This window comes from Thamnophis elegans, chromosome 14 (genome assembly GCF_009769535.1).
Source record: "Thamnophis elegans isolate rThaEle1 chromosome 14, rThaEle1.pri, whole genome shotgun sequence".
NCBI classification, from domain to species: Eukaryota; Metazoa; Chordata; class Lepidosauria; order Squamata; family Colubridae; genus Thamnophis; species Thamnophis elegans.
In genome coordinates, this window is record NC_045554.1 from 17,755,624 (window position 1) to 17,776,404 (window position 20,781).

Genomic DNA, 20,781 nt, shown 5'->3' on the forward strand with positions numbered 1-20,781 from the left:
ATCCCTGCAGTTGTTCAGTTAGTAACAAAGTTGTTAAGTGAATCTCTGGCTTCTTCATTGACTTTGCTTGTCAGAAGGTCACAAAAGGGCATCACGGGACCCCAGGACTCTGCAACCGTCATAAATATGAATCAGTTGTCCATCATCCATAATGTGTAAATCATGTGACATGGGGATGCTGCAACTATCATAAGTGTGAAATTTGATAAGTCACTTTTTTCAGTGCTGTCGTAAGTTCGAACCGTCACTAAATGAACTGTTGTTAAGTCAAGAATTACCTGTACGGATGCAATCTTTGAAAAAAAGCCAACATTCTTCTTCCAACAAGTTACACATATTGTAGTCAACTTTCCAAAAAAAAAAGCATGAGAGAATGGATCTTTTCAACATAACATGGAGGAAACAGTTTAAACCAGAGGTCTTCAAACTTGGCAACTTTAAAACTTGTTGGACTTCTACTCCCAGAATTCTCCAGCCAGCATAATTTACTCTCTTGTAATCCCTTCCTCTGCAATCTCTCCACTTAGATCAGAGGTCTTCAAACCTGGCAACTTTAAGACTTGTGGACTTCAACTCCCAGAATCCAGTCAGCATAATTTACTCTCTTGTAATCCCTTCCTCTGCAATCTCTCCACTTAGATCAGAGGTCTTCAAAATTGGCAACTTTAAGACTTGTGGCCTTCAACTTCCAGAATTCTTTAGCCAGCTCTGCAGAATTGTCTATGTTGGCTGGAGAATTCTGGGAATTGAAGTCCACAAGTCTTAAAGTTGCCAAGTTTGAAGACCTCTGTCTGGTCTAAACGGAATAACCGTTTATTCTTTTTAAATATTTTCCCCCCTACTTTCCTTTTTCAACACGACTTTGGCAAGTTCTAGAATGAAGGCATCCACTGCAACCGGTTGAAAAACATAACGAAGGAAAAATGACCTCAACAGGCCTTTAAAAGAAGGAACAAAAGAATTTGGGATTTGGAAAGCTTACCTCGTAGTGATAATTCATGCAGGTCAAGTCCTTCCAGCAACGGTCCCCTCGGATTTTAATCATCCCCTGCGGGAGAGGAGAAAAATGACCGCTCCGAGGTTAGTATTTGCCCTTCTATTCTCAGGAAATTTTGAACAAAATTACACATGAATGTAGATATTAATATACATTGAATATATTCTGTATTATGACAGCATTTCTCAACCTTGGCAATTTAAAAGATTCTGACTGGGGAATTCTGGGAGTTCGAAGTCCACCCATCTTCAAGCTGCCATGGCTGAGAAACACTGATTTATGAAGGATTTAACCTATTACATTATCTATTAATTACATATCAATGTATTGAATTATATATGAACTATATTACTACATCAAATTATATATTAATTTATATTAACAATTAATATATTTCAGCTTTTCAAACTATCTATTAATTAAGTTTCTATTAAGATAACACACATTCCAACTTCTTTATCCTGCTCACCAGAGGTGGAATTCAGCCGGTTCGGACCGGTTCAACAGGTAGCGCAAATCACGGGTGGCCTGCCCAACCACCCCGGCTCTATGCCATTTTTGAGGCCGGGTGCATGCGTGGAAGGCCCATGTGTGAGCAAAGCACATGTGTGGAAGGCCGGGTGCATGCAAGGAAATGGTGCGTGTGAACTGGTAACAAAATGTGAAACCCACATTGCTTTGAATAACAAAGTGTTGGAGACCCCTTTGTTTTAGACAAGACGCCATGCAAAATTCCCAGCTACGGGACCATGGCCTTCCAATTGCTCTTTTGCATTATTATTATTATAATTATAATTATTATTATTATTATAGAATTGTATCACAGCGGCCAGTTGTTTCGCCGGATTTGGCATTGGTTACTAGTCGGGCCCCACCCAGGGGCCTAGGACGTCGTAACGTATTTTCGTAATATGCGTGCAGATCCAAGCAATGCGGCTTTTTGCATTTGACTGATGGTGATTTTGTCAATTTTTAACTGTTTTAAATGTAATTCCAGTGCTTTCGGTATAGCACCCAGTGTGCCAATTACCACTGGAATTATCACTGCTGGTTTGTGCCATAGTCGTTGAATTTCGATTTTTAAGTCCTGGTATCTTGCGATTTTTTCATGTTCCTTCTCGGCGACCCTGCTATCACCTGGTATTGCGATGTCTATGATTGTGACCTTATTTTTTTCAACCAGTGTGATGTCTGGTGTATTATGCGCCAGTATTTTGTCGGTTTGTATACGGAAATCCCACAAGATCTTGACCATCTGATTTTCGGTGACTTTTTCAGGCTGATGTTCCCACCAGTTTGTTGCTGTTTTAATATTATAATTTTTGCACAAATTCCAATGGATCATTTGTGCTACTGAATTGTGCCGCAATTTATAATCAGTCTGCGCGATTTTTTTACAGCAGCTGAGTATGTGATCAACAGTTTCATCAGCTTCTTTACAAAGTCTGCATTTGGCATCATCAGAGGATTTTTCGATTTTGGCCTTAATGGCATTTGTGCGGATAGCTTATTCTTGCGCAGCCAGGATTAGTGACTCTGTTTCTTTCTTTAATGTACCTGTTGTTAACCATAACCAAGTTTGTTCACTGTCCACTTTATCTTTTATTTTTTCCAGAAATTGGCCATGCAGTGCTTTGTTCTGCCAACTCTCCATTCTTGATTTTATCACATCTTTTCTGTATTCTTGTTTTGTCTGTTGGGCCTTCAGTAGATTTTTGTTCTTTACTTCGATTGATGTTCTTGACTTTCTTTTAAATAATCAGCCAGTGCATGTTTTTCTTCTTCAACTGTTTGCTTCACTTGTAATAATCCTCTGCCACCTGATTTTCGGGGCAGATATAGTCTATCAGTATCACCACGTGGATGTAAACTGTAGTGCATTGTCATTAGTTTCCTGGTTTTTCGGTCCAAAAGGTGCAAATCAGCTTGTGTCCAGTTAACTATACCAGCTGTGTATCTTATAACTGGTATTGCCCAGGTATTTATGGCCTTGATTGTATTTCCACCATTCAATTTAGCTTTTAAAATTTTCCTAACTCTGTTGGTGTACTCTCGCCTGACAATAGTTTTTACTTCTCCATGCTTGATGTTATCCAACTGCAGAATGCCTAAGTATTTGTAGGCTTCATTTTCTTTGCATTTAATTAATTGGCCATTGGGCATTTCAATTCCCTCACATGCAGTGATTTTGCCCCTTTTTATGGATACAGTGGCGCATTTTTCCATGCCAAACTGCATTGAAATATCGGTGCTGAATACTCGGACTGTGTTTGTCAATGATTGGATTTCTATTTCTGACTTTCCATAGAGTTTCAAATCATCCATATATAGTAAATGCGAAAATTTTTCAGCTTCTTTGGCTGTTTGGTAGCCTAATTTCATTTTTTTAAAGATTACTGATAGTGGGATCATTGTGATGATGAAGAGAAGAGGTGAAAGTGAATCAACCTGGAAAATTCCTCTCTTGATATTAACCATTCCGTAGATCTCATTCCCTACTGCCAACTCAGTTCTCCATTGTTTCATCGCCTTTTCAGTAAAGGATGTAATATTTTTGCTAATGCCAGTTGTTTCTAAGCATTTTATGATCCAACTATGTGGCAGTGAGTCAAATGCCTTTTTGTAATCAATCCAGACCATATTCAAGTTCGTTTTTCTGTTCTTACAATTTTCTAATATCATTTTATCAATTAGAATCTGATCTTTTGTGCCCCTGCTCCTTCTTTTGTTGCCTTTTTGCTCTACTGGCAAGATGTTGTTTGTTTTCAAATAATCCATCATGTTATCTGCAATAATGCCTGTGAGTAATTTGAAGGTTGTTGGCAAGCATGTTATTGGTCTGTAGTTTTCAGGTGTTGTTCCTTTAGTTGCATCTTTCTGAATCAAGGATGTTTTTCCAGTTGTCAACCATTCATCAATTTGGCCCTTTTGTAAAATTTCATTCAGTTGCTTGGCCAATATTGCATGTAAACTGGTCAGATATTTGAGCCAGAAACCATGTAATTGGTCCTTTCCAGGTGATGTCCAATTCTTTACCTTTTTAACTCGATTTTTGACCATCTCAGTTGTTATTTCTAATACTTGCATTTGTTTGTTGCCAATGCTTTTTTCAAAGTCATGTATCCACTTTGCTTCCTTGTTGTAGTCCTTTGCATTTTCCCACAATTCTTTCCAGAATTCAACTGTGGCCTGTTTTTCTGGTTTTTCACTTTTGGTGTCACCATTCACATTAAGACTTTGATAAAAACGCTGTTGGTCTGATCGAAATTGCTGATTTTGTTTATATTGGATGATTCGTGCCTCATATCTTTCAATTTTTCTAGCTGTTGCTGTTATCTGTTGTTTTACAATTTCTACAGCTTCATTGATGTTTCTTGTATCCAATCTATATCTTCTGATTAGCCGATCTATGATTTTGTTGTTTTTAAACCATTGCTCATGCATGTTCTTTAAGTTACTAGCATCTGCCCTTAATTTTTTGATTTTTTGTTCTAAACGGATTTTCCACTTTGGCTTTGATGCTTTTTCTGTTGTGTGACTAGGTACTTTAATTTTAATGCCTAGATTATTATTATTATTATTATTATTATTATTATTATTATGGTTGTCTGTACAGTCAGCCAGATGTTTAGACTAGATTTGGCATTTGTGTCCACCTATCAAGTACTTCACAGAATGGGCAGATGTTGCTGCTTGATGGTTTCTAAGCGATTGTGGCAGGATGTAAGCAGTTCCAAGTAAAGCTGCCTTTTTGCAATTGACCGATGGTGAATTTGTCAATGCCGACGGTGATCAAGTGGGGCTCCAGTTGTTTTGGGATTGCACCCAAGGGGCCTGTGACTACTGGTACTGCCTTGGCTTCCTTTTGTCACAGTCGTTCTATTTCTATTTGCAGGACTTTGTATTTGGTCATTTTCTCTAGTTCTTTCTCTTCTGTTTGCCGTCTGTCTCACAATTCAAAGCAAATCTGGCTGATGAATAATCCTATTGAAAATGGCCTCTCAGCCAGGCTTTCATGAAAATGTACCTCTGTCCTCCAAGAATTCGAGGTGATTTTTTTTGTTAATAGTTAATCAGTAATTTCTCTTCTCTTCTCCCTTCCCTTCCTTTCCCCTCCCTTGACTCCAGGCATTGCCATATCCACTATTCACACTTTCTTGTCTTTCTTATTGGCAGTTGTTAAGCCCTGGTGTTATGTAAGAGGTTCTTGCTTTTTATTATTATAAATTATAATAAATTATCATTATATCTCACCTTCTCTATCACGTAGATACACACACACACACACATACACGGCAGCCTAATAATAATACTCCCAATATTTCTGATTTATTTGCCCCATAACAACAACCCTGTGAGGTGGTTTGTCAGGCCTGCAGTCATCTTTTCTTTTGGATCTTTGGCCTGCCACACTTTCCATTATTCTACTATCCATTTTCTGTTGTAAGAAAATGGCAGGTAAGGAGTGGCATACTATTGTAGCCATAACAAAATCCTTTCTAGAAGGCCAAGATCATCCTTTGTCTCTGTACCTCTGCACCTGACCGAAATTGGATGGGTGGAATTGCCAGCATGGCAGTGGGAGATTGCACCATGTGATGGGCTGGTAGGTGTGGAGGCAAGATCTTGAACTTTCAACTGGGTGGGGAAAACCGGGAAGCTTTCAGATTCGGGTTTTCCCAGATGTGCCAACATGGCTCTCTTAATAAATTGGAACTTTGAGGAATGCTTTGCCTCGGACTCTGATTTAATTTCGGATGCTATTTGAAACCCTGACAGTGGGTTGGGGTGAGAGAAAACAAGTGGCCCAAAGCCTAAGGCAGGTCCAGAACTCGCCCTCTCCTGATTTCTTAATTAATGTTTCTTAATCTATCCCCAGGCCAAGCTGCTCAGCCTCGCCACTCCTACACACACACACACACACACACACACACACACACACACACACACACACACCAGCACACCTACCCCAGGAACAATGGAGCTCTTTGCTGCCTACAAAACAGCTACTTTGCCTTGGATTCAAATCAGCCAGCCAGGCAAACAGCATTTGCAAACCTCACTGTCCGCAGCCAAGTCACACTTACGTGGCATTCTCCATGCCACAAAACAACCATTTCAGTGGCTCACCTCACCACAGCACTAACGTACGTTCGAAACCTCCATCTATACAATGCCCTAAAAGGTTGTCACTCAAGAGTGCTTTAAATAAATAAATTATTCGCTATTATCCTTCTCATCTTTCTTACTTCCGTCTCCTATTGATCTCTTATGATTTCCAGCTCAGGCAGGAAAACCTGTATCTCTGATGGCAAAACATATGGCACGCGTGCTTCAAGTGGCATATGGAGCTATGTCGCCTGGCATGCATGCATGGCGTTGCCTGTTCCTCTCTCAGGTTTTTGGTGTGCATGCACATGCGACGATCAGCTGGCCTTTGTGTGTGTGGCAGTGCCGGAAACCGGAAGAGCTGGTCTGCCATTTCCCAGCGTAAGCATCTGCACCGGTCAGCTGATTGGCGCATGCACGGCAGTAACCAGAAGACTGTGCTGGAAACTGGAAGGTCATTTTCCAGTATGCACATGCCCCCTTGGGCAGCTCCTCTTCCTGTTCACAGCCCAGACGAACGCGAAGTGCTCCTTTTCGACACTTGGTGCCAAAAAGGTTTGCCATCACTGCCCCCTATCATATCAGACAAGAGGCTGTCCAGTCTCTTTTTGAAAGCCTCCAGTGATGGAGCATCCACAACTTCTGGAGGCAAGCTGTTCCACTGGTTAATTGTTCTAAATGTTAGGATTTTTTCCTCTTTAATTCCAGGTTGCTTCGGTCCTCGATTAGTTTCCATCCCTTGCTTCTTAGATCTACTTTTCCCAGCCAATAGTCCAGAACGTGCCCCAATGCCCACTGTCTCCCCATAAATATCTTTCCAGGTGGCCCAATCTGGCTCTGCTCTGCATTCTTCCTCAGGTCTAAAAAGCCCATCTTAGTTTTCCTTCTGTTTAAAATAGATCCATTTTTTACCCATTGTATTCTATTGTTGTGATGGATGGCCTTACAGGGGCAATAAAGATTTGCTTTTGGATTTACCTGGCTGTGAAATTTAGTTTCCAATTGGCCATTTTTTAAAATTGAATTTCATTTAGTTTTAACTATCCAGAGTTGTTGGGTGAAGGGTAGTGGAAATTTTTAATAAATGTGTAGTTTTAAATGTATTGATACTGCTATTAACTGTTCTACATTTAATTAATAAATAATTTGTTTTTAAAATGTTTTTGAAAATATCCCTGTCTTAAGGCCACTTAAAACACTCAAAGTTTCTAAAATATTCAAATAAAGAAAAACAATGACGTAATTAATGGCTTTGGAGAAGTTCAGAAGTATAATATAAATCAATCAATGAACAAACTGAATACGAAGGGAGATTAAAGGTCTAATGACTCCTCACAGTGCTGTTTTGTATTATATTTTATTCTGACATCTGTCAATCTCTGTCACCACAGACCTTTGAAAAGTCTTTGAGACCCACTCATTTTCCACCAATTTTTTTGAGCTGTGATCTTACAGATTGCCATAGTTTACTGGCGTCAATCTGTTAAAGAAGAGAAAAATATCTGCTTCATTGTTGTCACATATTAATTATTTTTACTTGTTTGCATTTTTATTTAAGTACGTTAAATAAACCAAGACTGGGACATCTTACTGTATCAATCAGAAAGGAACATTTTCTTTCCTAAATAATTAACTTTAAAAAAAAAAAAAAAGCAGGGCCAGCTTAGATTCGTTGAGAATATGTTCCAGGAGGCAGGTACATTACTTCTATGCAAACTTCCTTTTGAATGATCTTCTCTAGGCTTTGAAGTAAGGGTGGAGTTTGATTATGGCCTGGATGGGAGACCACAAGGAAATCCCAGGCAGAGTGGGATAAGAGGAAAGAAAGTCCCAGAAATACAAACAGTGAACCATTTCTACATGGAACTATAGCCAAGAAAACTCCATGGAGGGGATCTACGACGGTCAGGGACCAAGTCTGCCCAGAGCTCCCTGTAACAGTATTGCCAAAAAGGCATCAAGAGTTGTTAACTAATTTGCAAAGCTTCTTCTCCTGTAATATTGTACTGCAAACTAGGGCATGCAAAACCTTTGCCGGACCAATCCCCGAATACAGCTCTTCTGCCTGTAATCCACACTGTATATCGGACATTAATACAATTGAGCAAGTCCAGAGGTATTTCACGAGAAAAGTACTCCACTCTTCTGCTCACAATAAATCCCTTATGCCACCATTTTGGGCTTGGACAACTTGCAACTATGCCCCCTACGGTCTGATCTAAAAATAGTACACAAAATTGTCTGCTACAACATCCTACCTGTCAATGACTACTTCAGCCTCAACCACAATTATACACGGGCAAACAATAGATACAAACTCAAGGTAAATTGCTCCAAACTCCATTGTGGAAAATACGACTTCAGCAACAGAGAGGTTGATGCCTGGAATGCACTACCTGACTCCATTGTTACATCCTCAACCCCCCACAGCTTCAACCTTAAACTGTCTAGCGTGGACCTCACCCCATTCCTGAGAGGTTTGTAAAGGGTGCATGCGTAAGCGGACCAGCGTGTCTTCCGTCCCTGTCCTATTCATACCCATTTCCTGTGTCCATGTTTATACTTATACCTGTTATCTCGTACATGTTTGACAAAGTAACTAAATAAAATAAAATAAATACATGTGTTGGCAATCCTGTCTCTGGTGGGGTTATTAAATTGATTTTGAATATGGAATTTCACAACTGTGTTAGAAATGCAAAGAATCTGGCAACGTACATAGGAATAATTTCCTTTTCTCACATGTTTGTTTCGTTGTGGAAACATGCCCATTTCTAGCCCTAACATTTGGTGGTAGTGGTGGTGGGGCTACGTCTCTTAAAACTACATCACTTCAGCTGAACCAAAGTATTTCTAAGCCCCTTCTCTGGAATGCCTCGTCCACCTACAAATTGGCATCTTTCCCACTTGTGAATCCCACTTTCAGTGACTGGAATTTTAATGCCAGTCTTATCCTGAAATTAAATGCTTTTAATGGGCCCTTGTTAGAACAGTGGTAAAACAAACACAGAGCCTGATTCTCATCTGATACCTTGCATCGAAGTCCAAGAAGCAAGGGGTATCCTGGCTGCTGACCCCCACTTTCAAACATACTGCCTTCAAAGGGCGTTTGGAAGTTGTGGGAGCTTCATCACTTGAGACCTTCAAGAAGAGACTGGACTGCCATTTGTCAGAAATAGTGTAGAGTCTCCTGCTTGGGTGTGGGGTTGGACTAGATGACCTACAAGGTCCCTTCCAACTCTGTTATTCTATATTCATTGGAATGACTTGCCTTCCGAGGTTCTGGGAGCTTCATCACTTGAGACTTTCAAGAAGAGACTGGACTGGCATCTGTTAGAAATGGTGTAGGGTCTCCTGCTTGGGCAGGAGGCATTTGGACTATATAAACTACAACAGCAATGGCTAACCATTTTTGTCCTTGTGCCCCGAAAGCATGAGCCTGCATGCGACAATGCACACTTGCATGCCCACATCCATAACGCAATGTGCACACAACACCCTCCTGGTGCAGCCCTCCCGCTTCGCATGGGCATGCAATCCTCCCATGCTCCCCCCCCATACATGCATGCACGACCCCCCTCATGCCCCATTTTGGGCCTAGCAGGCCTCCCTGAAGCCTCCTGGAACCAAAAACTGGGCGTGGGGGGGGGAGCTGCCCTCCATGCATGTACCAGCATCTCCCTCATGCATGGCAGAGACCCGAAAATCAGCTGACCGGCAGGAGGCGCGTGCACATACGTGGTGAAACTGAGCTGGGCGACGGCTCATGTGCCCGCAGAGAGGGCTCCACATGCCACTTGTGGCAAGTTTGCCTTAGGTTCGCCATCACGGACCTACAAGGTCCCTTCCATCTTTGTTAATCTGTTATCTGTAATTGCATGTAGCAGGCCAGGAATGGTCTCATGCCAAAGGGGTTCCTCAGTTGAACAAGGCAAAGGAAGCTTGAACTGTTTAGCTGAGCCCCAGGCCTCTTAGTAGTGCATCAGAGTTGTGTGTTCCTGGGTTCAAAAGGGCCCATTTCCTCCCCCCCCCCAAATTAGCTAAATTATGGGAGTGGAATGAATTAGGAGAAGGTGATAGAAGGAATAATTTGCATGTTTCAGTCTTAAGTCAATTTCTGCCTTGGAGATAAGAGAGCAGAAGTGAACATTATGGAAATTTAGAAAGCTCCCAGAGGAACCCAGGAGTGCCATTTTTAACAACCGCTGGAGAGAAATAACTTTTAATAGGTTCAAACCCCATCGTGGAGCTGCTCTAACATCGCGAGGAGAAAACTTTATTCTGCAGGGTTGAAGATGAAGGCCGTCAAGTTTAGCCGCCTGTCGTCAAGCTGCCAGTAAACCAATTCCTGCCATGACTCACTTACCGCTCCAAGCATGATTCTGAAAATAAGCCAACGATAGGCCCAGATGACAATGAAGGAAGGGGGCGTATCCTTGGCCACCCGGGAAAAAGTCCACAAAGGACACAGGAAGATTGCCAAAAAACCGGTTTCCAGGAGCTGCGATTCCCAACCTAAAAGGAATGACAGAGAGGGCATCAGATCGCTGCAAAAAAAGAAAGCATCATAAAGCATCTGAAAGAAGCCCTTTGCAAAGCACATGGAAGGGTCCCACTTTGGAGTTTTAAAGCAACAATGGCATTTGAAGACAAGCGTGACTGTTTGCATGTTTGTACATACACAGCCATCTGCTGTGCATTTGCATCCCATGATTGCTTTATTTTGCAATTAAAACCCACCTGAAGACTTCGTGCCTTTTTCATGCATATTTCTTTTAACACAGTACATACATTTCAGTCTGCCAATATAACTGTGGGATATTACAGATGATCACCCTCTCTCTCTCTCGCACACACTCTCACTCTCCCCCTGCCTCTCTCTCTGTGAGAGAGAGAGCAGAGTGTGTGATATCGATTATAGTGATATGTGTACAAGTGGCCAGTTCTCTGTCTATTAATTGTGATGACCAGGGTTGCAGCCATAGGTATCCAGTAAAAACATCCGAATTTTGATCACATGTTCATAGGGGTGTTGCAAAGGTCATCACTGGAAAACAGGCATGAGCCACATTTTTCAGTGCTGCTGTAACTTTGAACAGTCACTAAATGGAATCTATCTATCTATCTATCTATCTATCTATCTATCTATCTATCTATCTATTATCTATCATCTCTATCATCCATCCATTCATCCATCCATCTATTATCCCTCTATCAATCATCAATCATATCTATCTATCTATTATCTATCAGCTGTATCAATCATCCATCCATCCATCCATCTATCTATTATCTATCATCTATCATCTATCATCTATCATCTATCATATCTATCTATCTATCTATCATCTATCTATCTATCTATCTATCTATCTATCTATCTATCTATCTATCTATCTATCTATTATCTCTATCATCCATCCATCCATTCATCCATCCATTATCTATCATCAATCATCTATCATCTATCATATTTATCTATCTATCTATCTATCTATCTATCCATCCATCCATCCATCATCTCTATCTATCATCCATCTATCTATTATCTATCATCTCTATCTATTATCTATCTATCTATCTATCTATCTATCTATCTATCTATCTATCTATCTATCATCATCATCATCTATTATCCATCCATCCAACTATCATCTCTATCATAGCTATCTACCTATCATCCATCTATCTATCTATCTATCTATCTGTCTGTCTGTCTGTCTGTCTGTCTGTCTGTCTGTCTGTCTGTCTACCTACCTACCTACCTACCTATTTATCATCTCTATCTATCATCCATCCATCCATTATCTATCATCAATCATCTATCATATCTATCTATCTATCTATCTATCTATCTATCTATCTATCTATCTATCTATCTATCTATCTATTATCTTTCATCTCTATCATCTATCTATTACTATCATATCTATCTATCTATCTATCATCATCATCATCCATCCATCCATCCATCTATCATCTCTATCATATCTATCTATCTATCTATCTATCTATCTATCTATCTATCTATCTATCTATCTATCTATTACTATCATCTCTATCTATCATCTATCATCCATCCATCCATCCATCCATCCATCCATCCATCCATCCATCCATCCATCATCTCTATCATCTCTATCTATCTATCTATCTATCTTTCTTTCTTTCTTTCTTTCTTTCTTTCTTTCTTTCTTTCTTTCTTTCTTTCTTTCTTTCTTTCTTTCTTTCTTTCTTTCTTTCTTTCTTTCTTTCCTAATTTATCAGGGTTGATACCCCAGTATTTTGCTTTACTTCTTTTCCACTCAAGACAGCTGTCAAGCAGGAAGGGAACAATTCCACCCAATCTCATGCAAATGGCAAAACCCTTTGCATAATATTTTCCTCCAACAATGGCCAATTATCCAAATGATTATTAAGAAAGGTGACGGCGGAAGAGAAGAGTAAAGCAATCAAGCAGCTCAATGACTCTGCTTTAAACAAGCAATACAACACAATCTTGGGAAACACACACGCACACAGTTTTTTTCAGACAACCATGCTGATGCACAAACTAAATGTTATACATGTTGTGTGTGTGTGTGTGTGTGTGAGTGTGTGTGTGTGTGTGTTTTCGTAGATTTTCATGGGTGTAGGTATGCTGGTCTTGTATTCGGGTCTTTTCCCATGTAAGATTGAGATTGTCTTGGCAACGTTTCAGCGAGGTCTCACTCGCCATCTTCAGGCTGGGTTTTGGGCTTAAAGTGTGATCAGAGCTGCCGTCTTTCTATAACTCTTGGTGGGGTGTGCGTGGAGTGCTAGCTTTGTTTCAGTAAGTGGATGGATTGGTTGTATGGTTGTATCATGATTGGTAGATTGGTGCTGGCTGAGTGTCCGTTGTTGTTTTGTGTTGTAACGGCCTCGGTGGTGGGTGGGGCTCATTTGTTGACTAGGGCTGGTTTCCAGATGTCTGGTAAGCAGGAAGTATCGTCATGTTTATTCATGTTGTGGGGGTGTTTCTTTATTTCGATAGCTTCCATAATTATTCTCTTGTTGAAGTGTTCATTTTTGGAGATTTATTTGGTTCCTTCAAAATTAATTCTATGTTCTGTAACTTTAAGGTGCTGGAAAAGGGAGGAAGGTTTTTTCTTTTTTTCTTGCTGCGTTCTTATGTTCTGTGATGTGTGCATTTATTCTCCTGTTCGTTTGTCCTATTTATGTTGCAGGGTAGATTTTGCATGGTATTTCGTAGACTCCTTGGTTTTCTAGTTGAATTTTGTCTTTGGGGTTTCTTAAGATGTTGGCTATTTTTGGGTCAGTGTTGAAGGCTGTCTTGATATTGTGTTTGTGGAGAATTTTGCTGATTTTTTCTGTGGTGCCTTTGATGTAAGGGAGGAGGACGATGCCGTTGTCCTGTTCTGTGTCTCAGTTCTTGGGGGGATAGAGATAATATATACATACGTACGTACGTACGTACATACATACATACATACATACGTGCTCCTCTGTGTGGAACTCCAGAGATTTTGACACTAGAAATGGAACAATGGCTCCCTATTTCCTCCTCTTAAATCTTAAAACATTCCTAACAGATATATTGGGTACCATTTCAGAACTGTGCACCTATGTATGAGTTATACAATAGCAATAGCATTTAGACATATATCGCTTCATAGTGCTTTACAGCTTTCTCTAAGTGGTTTACAGAGGAGGAGGAGGAGGAGGAGGAGGAGGAGGAGGAGGAGGAGGAGGAGGAGGAGGAGGAGTCCGACTTTTGGAGATTCTATGGGCCAGGTCTCCCCACATCTTCTGACCTTGCACTACTTCTCTGAGTTCTTCTATGCTCTGGCTGGGGTCAGCTTTGATGGTGCAGACATTGCCATATGGCTTGATCCCACCTGTAGCTGAATTGACCTGTGGCCAGACCATAACCATTATTCATACAGAGATGCAACAGGCAGACTCATGGGTCTATAGGAGTGGAGGAAAAAAACTGAAATTCAGGGAGGTCTTTTTTTTCTGATTGGAAACTCAATCACTTCGTGAGAGGATGTCCCTCTGACCAAAAGCCTGAAAAATAACCGCTAAAGTAATTAAACAGTTGTGAACCTGGATTGCTCCAGGTTTCAGTCTGTTGAATGGAGCTGGAAGGGACCTTGGAGGTCTTCTAGTCCAATCCCCTCCTCAAGCAGGAGACCCTGTTACCATTTCAGACAAGTGGCTGTCCAGTATCTTTTATAAGGCTCCAGTGATGAGCCACCCACAACTTCTGAAGGCAAGTCGTTCCACATGAATTTGTATTTTGTTTCTCCATCACAAATGTGAACCAAGGCACCTGAAGGCCAGACAGGGAATAATGGATGGAAACTGACTATGGAGAGATTCAACCTAGAAATAAGGAGGAACTTTCTGACAGTGAGAACAATCAACCCATGGAACAGAAGTTGTCTTCGGAAGTTGTGGGAGCTTCATCCCTGGAGGCTTTCAGGAAGGGATTGGACTGCCCTCTGTCAGAAATGGTGTAGGGTCTCCTGCTTGGGCGGGGGGAAGGTTGGACTAGATGACCTACAAGGCCCCTTCCAACTCTGATAATCTGTTATCTAACAAAAGGACAGAATCAAGATCATGCAAAGTGCAGTGCAACTTGTCCTCTACACCTGAACCTCCATTAGTGTTTTCTCCTTTGTGGCTGAGCTCTGATGATTAAAAGGGAGGGGAAGAGCATTCCTTTTATCCACAAACATCCTGTAGCTTCTAGGAGATCATTCGGTGCCAAAGTCAGCTTTTCAGAATTTGGGGGGTGGGAGGAATCCATAGACTCCCAATTTGCAGTTGCATAAGCCCCAGCAGCTGCATCCAACCAGGATGGCCGGGTTCCACATACCACCGTTCGCAGAAGGCCTGTCTTTGGGGGAGGCAAGGATGCATCAGGCTCTAAAACAGTGTTCCCCAACCGTGGCAACTTGAAGAGATCCGGACTTCAACTCCCAGAATTCCCCAGCCAGCATTCGCTTCAAGTTGAAATGGTTGGGGAACTCTAAACGGACTTGCGCCTCTGCAGTCTGTCGGGGTGGGGAAGCCGAGCCCAAAGCATGAGGATCCTTAATCCCTCCTGCCAATCATGGTTTCTCTTTCAATTGAGCCAGAAAAGGAAGTGGTGGGAGGGAGGGGGGGTGTTCCAGAGTCATTTGAGGGGAGGGGTCTGATGATGATGAGGATGATGAAGGGACTGGAGGCTAAAACATACGATGAAAGTTGCAGGAACGGGGCCTGGCTAGTCTAGGGGAGAGAAGGACCAGGGGAGACAGGATAGGAGTCTTTCAATATTTGAGGGGCTGCCACAGAGAGGAGGTGGGTCAAGCTATTCTCCAAACCACCTGAAGGCCAGAGAAGGAATAATGGATGGAATCTGAACAAGGAGAGATTCAACCTGGAAATAAGGAGGAACTTTCTGACAGTGAGAGCAATCAACCCATGGAACAGAAGTTGCTTTTGGAAGTTGTGGGAACTTCATCCCTGGAGGCTTTCAAGAAGCAACTGGGCTGTCATCTGTCAGAAATGGTGTAGGGCATCCTGCTTGGTGGGGGGGTCAGACTAGATGACCTACAAGGTCCCTTCCAACTCTGTTATTTTATATTCGATGGAAGGACTTCCCTTCAGAAGTTGTGGGATCATCATCCCTGGAGGCTTTCAAGAAGAGACTGGACTGCTATCTGTCAGAAATGGTGTAGGGTCTCCTGTTAGGGTGGCAGGTTGGACTAGATGACCTACAAGCTCCCTTCCAACTCTGTTAATCTGTTAAAAATCGGTGTCCCAACAGAGCGGGAAGGCGCTGGATCAGATCTGCTTTCCTTTTCTCCTATTATATAGGGCAGTGAGGAAGGGGCTCCTAGCCCCGTGTCTTTTTGGGAAGGGGGGTACTTGACCTCCCATCCCATGAACCACCCCGGGAATCTCTTGGGATTCCAAGAAGGGAAATTCATTAGCCATTTGGGCTGGGCAGGCCTCCAACCAAGCATAGGCCTTCACCGCCCCACCTGCCAGCCTGGCACCAGAACTGAATTCCTGGCACCACCAAACTCCGAGATCGGTTCCAAGTTTCTCTTGGTGCCAGGATTTTATTTCCAGCGGGTTGGTGGTGGAGCGGGGGCTCCTCCATGCAGCTGGGAAAGGAGGCGGGCTAGCGCATCTCTTCCGATCAGCCCGATTGGGGGCAAGCAAGGGGCTCTCCTCCAGCTGTTTCACTCCTTTAAGGGGGGAGTGTGAAACTACCCACAGAGGCAGCTGCCAAGGGCAGCTCCCCCTCCAGAAGGAAGAGGGAGGGGTTGCATCTTTTAAACAATGCCCACACCAAGGTCATTGCAGGGTTTGTGGGGGGGATAACACAGGGGTCACGACCTCATCACACCAATCATAGGACTAGGTAACATGATGCTAATTATTTTTTATGTATTTTTTTCCTTTCATATACATTCACAAATATACATTCTTGTAAATACTGTCAGCACTTATCTATTAACTATTAACATTTATCACAATCTTCTTACAAATATAGAAAACACATTTGGGGTCACTTTCTGGCCACCCCGTATCCCCATCTTATTTTGCAACAGCCCTATTCCTTCCTTCTTCTCAACTTCCCTTCACTGACATCTTCTTTCCTCCTCTCCTTCCTCTTTTCTTCTTCCCTTCCCTTCCCCCCCTCCTCTCTTCTCCTTCTTCCCCTCTCTCCTACTCCTACTTCCCCTCCCTTGCTTCCTCTGCTTTACCCTTTCTTCCTTTCCCTCCTCATCCTCCCTCCTTTACACATGATGCTAATTGGCCCAATACTTCACCAGGCAGCCACCCTGATGCCATCGTGGCTCCCGGTCCAACCATCTCTATTGCAGTCCAGTCGCTGGTCCAGAGAAGGGGAATGGGGACCGCTCTTTTGAAGGGCACAGGAATTGCTCCCCTGCGGCTCCCAAGCTTACGGCTTTGCTCCTGAAACCATCCCCGGGGGGGAAAAAGGGTTCAGAATTTGGGCCCTCAGGGGGTTGGGAGCCCTAGAGGTACCACGATGGCTCAACCCAAGCCAGTGACCTGATTCAGGGACTGCTGGACCGCTCTCCCCCACTCCAGACACAGAAGCAACTTTGGCCAGGTCGCTCTGGCTCAGCCTCTGCTACCTCACAGGGTTGTTGTGGGAAAATATGTCTTGCATGAAAAGAGAGCCCGTTTGGTCTCATGGTTAACGCCAAGAAACCAGGAAACGGTGAGTTCCAGTCCTGCCTTAGTGCTGAAAGCTAGCTGGGCAACTCTAGACCAGACCTTCTTTCTCATTCTCTCAGCCTAACCCACCTTATAGGGTTGTTGTAGCGGTGGTGGTGAAAATAGGAGAAGGAAGGCGTAATAGGCATGTTTGCCACCTTGAAGCAGTTACAAAAAATAGTAAAGGCGGCACGCAGGTAGTCCTCAACCACAAGTGAGCCCTGTTGTTAAGCGAGGCATTTGTTAAGTGAGTTTTGCCCCATTTAACAACCTTTCTCGCCACCGTGGTTAAGTGAATCACTGCAGTTGTTAACTTAGTAACCCGGTTGTTAAGTGAATCTGGCTTCCGCAATGGCTTTGTTTGTCAGAAGGTTTTAAAAAGGGATCCCATGACTTGTGGACACCGGCAACTGTCATAAATATGAATCAGCAGCTGAGTGTCTGAATTTTGATCATGTCAACCAGGGGGAGACTGCGAAACGGCCATGTGGAATGACGGCCCTTTTTTCAGTGCCCGTTGTAACTTTGAAACGGTCATTAAATGAACTGTTGAATGTGGAGGGCTACCTTCATGCACGCGTGCGCACACAAACACACACAGACACACACACACAGACACACACACACACACTGTGGGAGAGGGAAATCAGCCTGGTCCAGAGGGGCCCTCCTGGTCTCTGCTTCAACTGTCCCCTCTCGCTTCTCTCCCCCCACCCCGGGAGGGGGGCGCTTCTGCTGGCGAGGCTGGGGCTGCATCCTGATACTTCTGGGAACGACAGGCTCGCATTGTTGGCCCACCTGCTCCCGTTTTCTCTGCTTGGAGCTCGTCAAGTTTCAGCAGCTGCACAGGGCGCACAATGGCCGCTACTGTGATCCCGGGGAGAGAGAGGGGAGGGAGGGAGGCCATTTCGGAGGGAATAAAACTAAAAACAGGACACGTTTCAACGCCTGCGCCCGCCTCACACGTGTTTCAAATGTTCGGGACGTGCTCTGAAGCGGGTGCAGGAGAAGATGCCAACTGGCATCTTCCTTCTTTGTTCCCTTGTCTTTCTGCTTCAAAACAAATGCGAGAGAGTCCCTGCATTGATGGCATTCCACTATTAATTTTTTTTGCTCCAAATCAAACCCCTTCAATTTCCCCCCCCCAACGCCCCCCCAGACCCAATCAACCAACACCTAACTACAAACAACTGTGGGTTGTGACAGATCTTGATTGGCCTCCCCCCCCCCTTGCATTTATGAAGACATTTCATTGGAAATCAGGTGCTTTCAGCTCAAGATCAGAAAGGAGGCTGGACAGAACCAATGCGAGGGTTAATCGATATGCAGGCTAAAAGAAAACATTTGTGTTACTCAATTCTGCAAAGCATCTACAGTATATAACACAATATAAGAAGGAACTAGGGGAGACATGATAACAGCGTTCCAATATCTCAGGGGCTGCCCCAAAGGAGAGGGAGTCAAGCTATTCTCCAAAGCACCTGAGAGCAGGACAAGAAGCAATGGGTGGAAACTCATCAAGGAGAGAAGCAACTTAGAACTAAGGAGAAATTTCCTGACATAACAATTAATCAGTGGAACAGCTTCCCTCCAGAAGTTGTGAATGCTCCAACACTGGAAGTTTTTCAAGATGTTGGATAACCATTTGTCTAAAGTGGTGTAGGGTTTCCTGCCTGAGCAGGGGGTTGGACTGGAAGACCTCCAAGGTCCCTTCCAACTGTTATTCTCTTCTCTTCTCTTCTATTCCCTCTTCTATGTTCTATTCTATGTTCTATTCTATTCTGTTTTGTTCTATTGTATATTTTATTATTCAATTTTCTATATTCTATTTTATTCTCATAATCAGTTTAACATCTCCCCCTCCCCACACACACATACACCCTATTTAACATTAAGGCAGAGCATCTAAAATAGCAATTAAGTTAAAAAACCTAAACACTCTTATTCAGGAGTACCGAACACAATGGGACACACATCTAAGAAATCATAGTATTTCACAATATAATGCAACACCAGGCTGGGGCATGGGAAGCAATTATAAGAGAATAACTAACTAAAGGAATGCTCCAAAAATTTATTAGAAACTAACATTCTTAAGAGAAAAATAATTTATGATCTCTTTCCTCCAAAGGTTTCTAAAAGGGCCATGTTTAAAAAAAAAAGGGAGGTGGATTATTCCATATAAAAATAAAGAATTCTAATCAAGCAAACAGAACTCTATTAGTTGCCTTGAATATATTGCAACTACCTCCACACCCAGGATGCAAACTCCTACAAATATGCATGTTAACCTTTGATAATGCAGAACCATGCGGAACAAACAAACTCAGCTGGAGCCACATGCTCAAGAGATAAACTCCACCCCAAGAAATCAATAAATCTATCAGAAAGGAACTGGAAGGAATCTTGGAGGTCTTCTAGTCCAACCTCCTGCTCAAGCATTTCAGGCAAGTGGCTGTCCAGTCTCCTCTTAAAAACCTCCAGTAATGAAGCACCTATAACTTCTGGAGGCAAAATTGTTCTGCTGATTAATTATTCTCACTTTCAGGAAATTTCTCCTTAGTTCTAAGTTGATTCTCTCCTTGATTAGTTTCCATCTGTTGCTTCTTGTCCTGCCCTCAGGTGCTTTGGGGAATAGATTGACTTCCTCTTCTTTGTGGCAGCCTCTGAGATATTGGAAGACTGCTACTATGTCACCCCTACTCCTTTTTATATTATTTTATACTGTAGATCAGTGGTGGGTTGCAGGCGGTATGCCCCGGTACAGGCATATAGGAGCCTGCCCAGAACACCGGCTACCATTCTGGTATGGTGCTCCGGAGGGATCACCCACTTGCCCAAGCTCCTTACCTGTCCGCCTTCGGCACTTCCACACACGTGCATGGTGCATACAGCACCTGCGTGATGCTCCAACGAGCAGCTGGAGCGTCACGGAGGCTTGCAGAAGCGTCACTGGCAGCTACAATGCATATGTGCGCTGCGCGCATCCGTGTAGGTGGTGCCAGGCCCGTTCCAACTGTCCTGGTTGGAATGGGATCCAGAACCCACCACTGCTGGGGATGCTTTGCAGAATTTGGTGCTTTGGAGAATAGTTTGCCCCCCTCTTCTTTGTGGCAGCCCCCCAAATATTGGAGGACTGCTATCATCTGACCCTTAGTCCTACTTTTCATGAAACTAAACATACCCAGTTCATGCAACCCCTTCATATGTTTTAACCTCCAGCCCCCTGATCATCTTTGTTGCTCTTTTTTGCACTCTTTCCAGAGTGTCTACATCTTTATTTTTATCATGGTGACCAAACTGAGTGCAAGGGAGGTTTTCCAAGATCCATCACTCACTAAAGGTTGTTCTCCAGGTCAAAAACTCCAAGAAGGGGGATGAGACCTGAAAACTACCAAAGTACCAGGTTGAGAGAAGAAGGAGTCTGTTGAAGGAACAAAAAAATC

General features: G+C 42.9%; 1 protein-coding gene across 2 annotated transcripts in view; it reads right to left on the reverse strand.

Annotated features, from left to right (window-relative positions):
- LMF1 (lipase maturation factor 1) overlaps positions 1-20,781 on the reverse strand; it is a 206,513-nt gene that overhangs the window by 117,904 nt on the left and 67,828 nt on the right. For both annotated transcript variants that reach the window (XM_032231201.1, XM_032231200.1), the window contains 2 exons: positions 10,473-10,621; positions 983-1,048 (listed from right to left, as the gene is read on the reverse strand). In XM_032231201.1, coding sequence (XP_032087092.1) covers positions 983-1,048; positions 10,473-10,621 — 215 coding nt within the window. The remainder of the gene's footprint in view (positions 1-982; positions 1,049-10,472; positions 10,622-20,781) is intronic.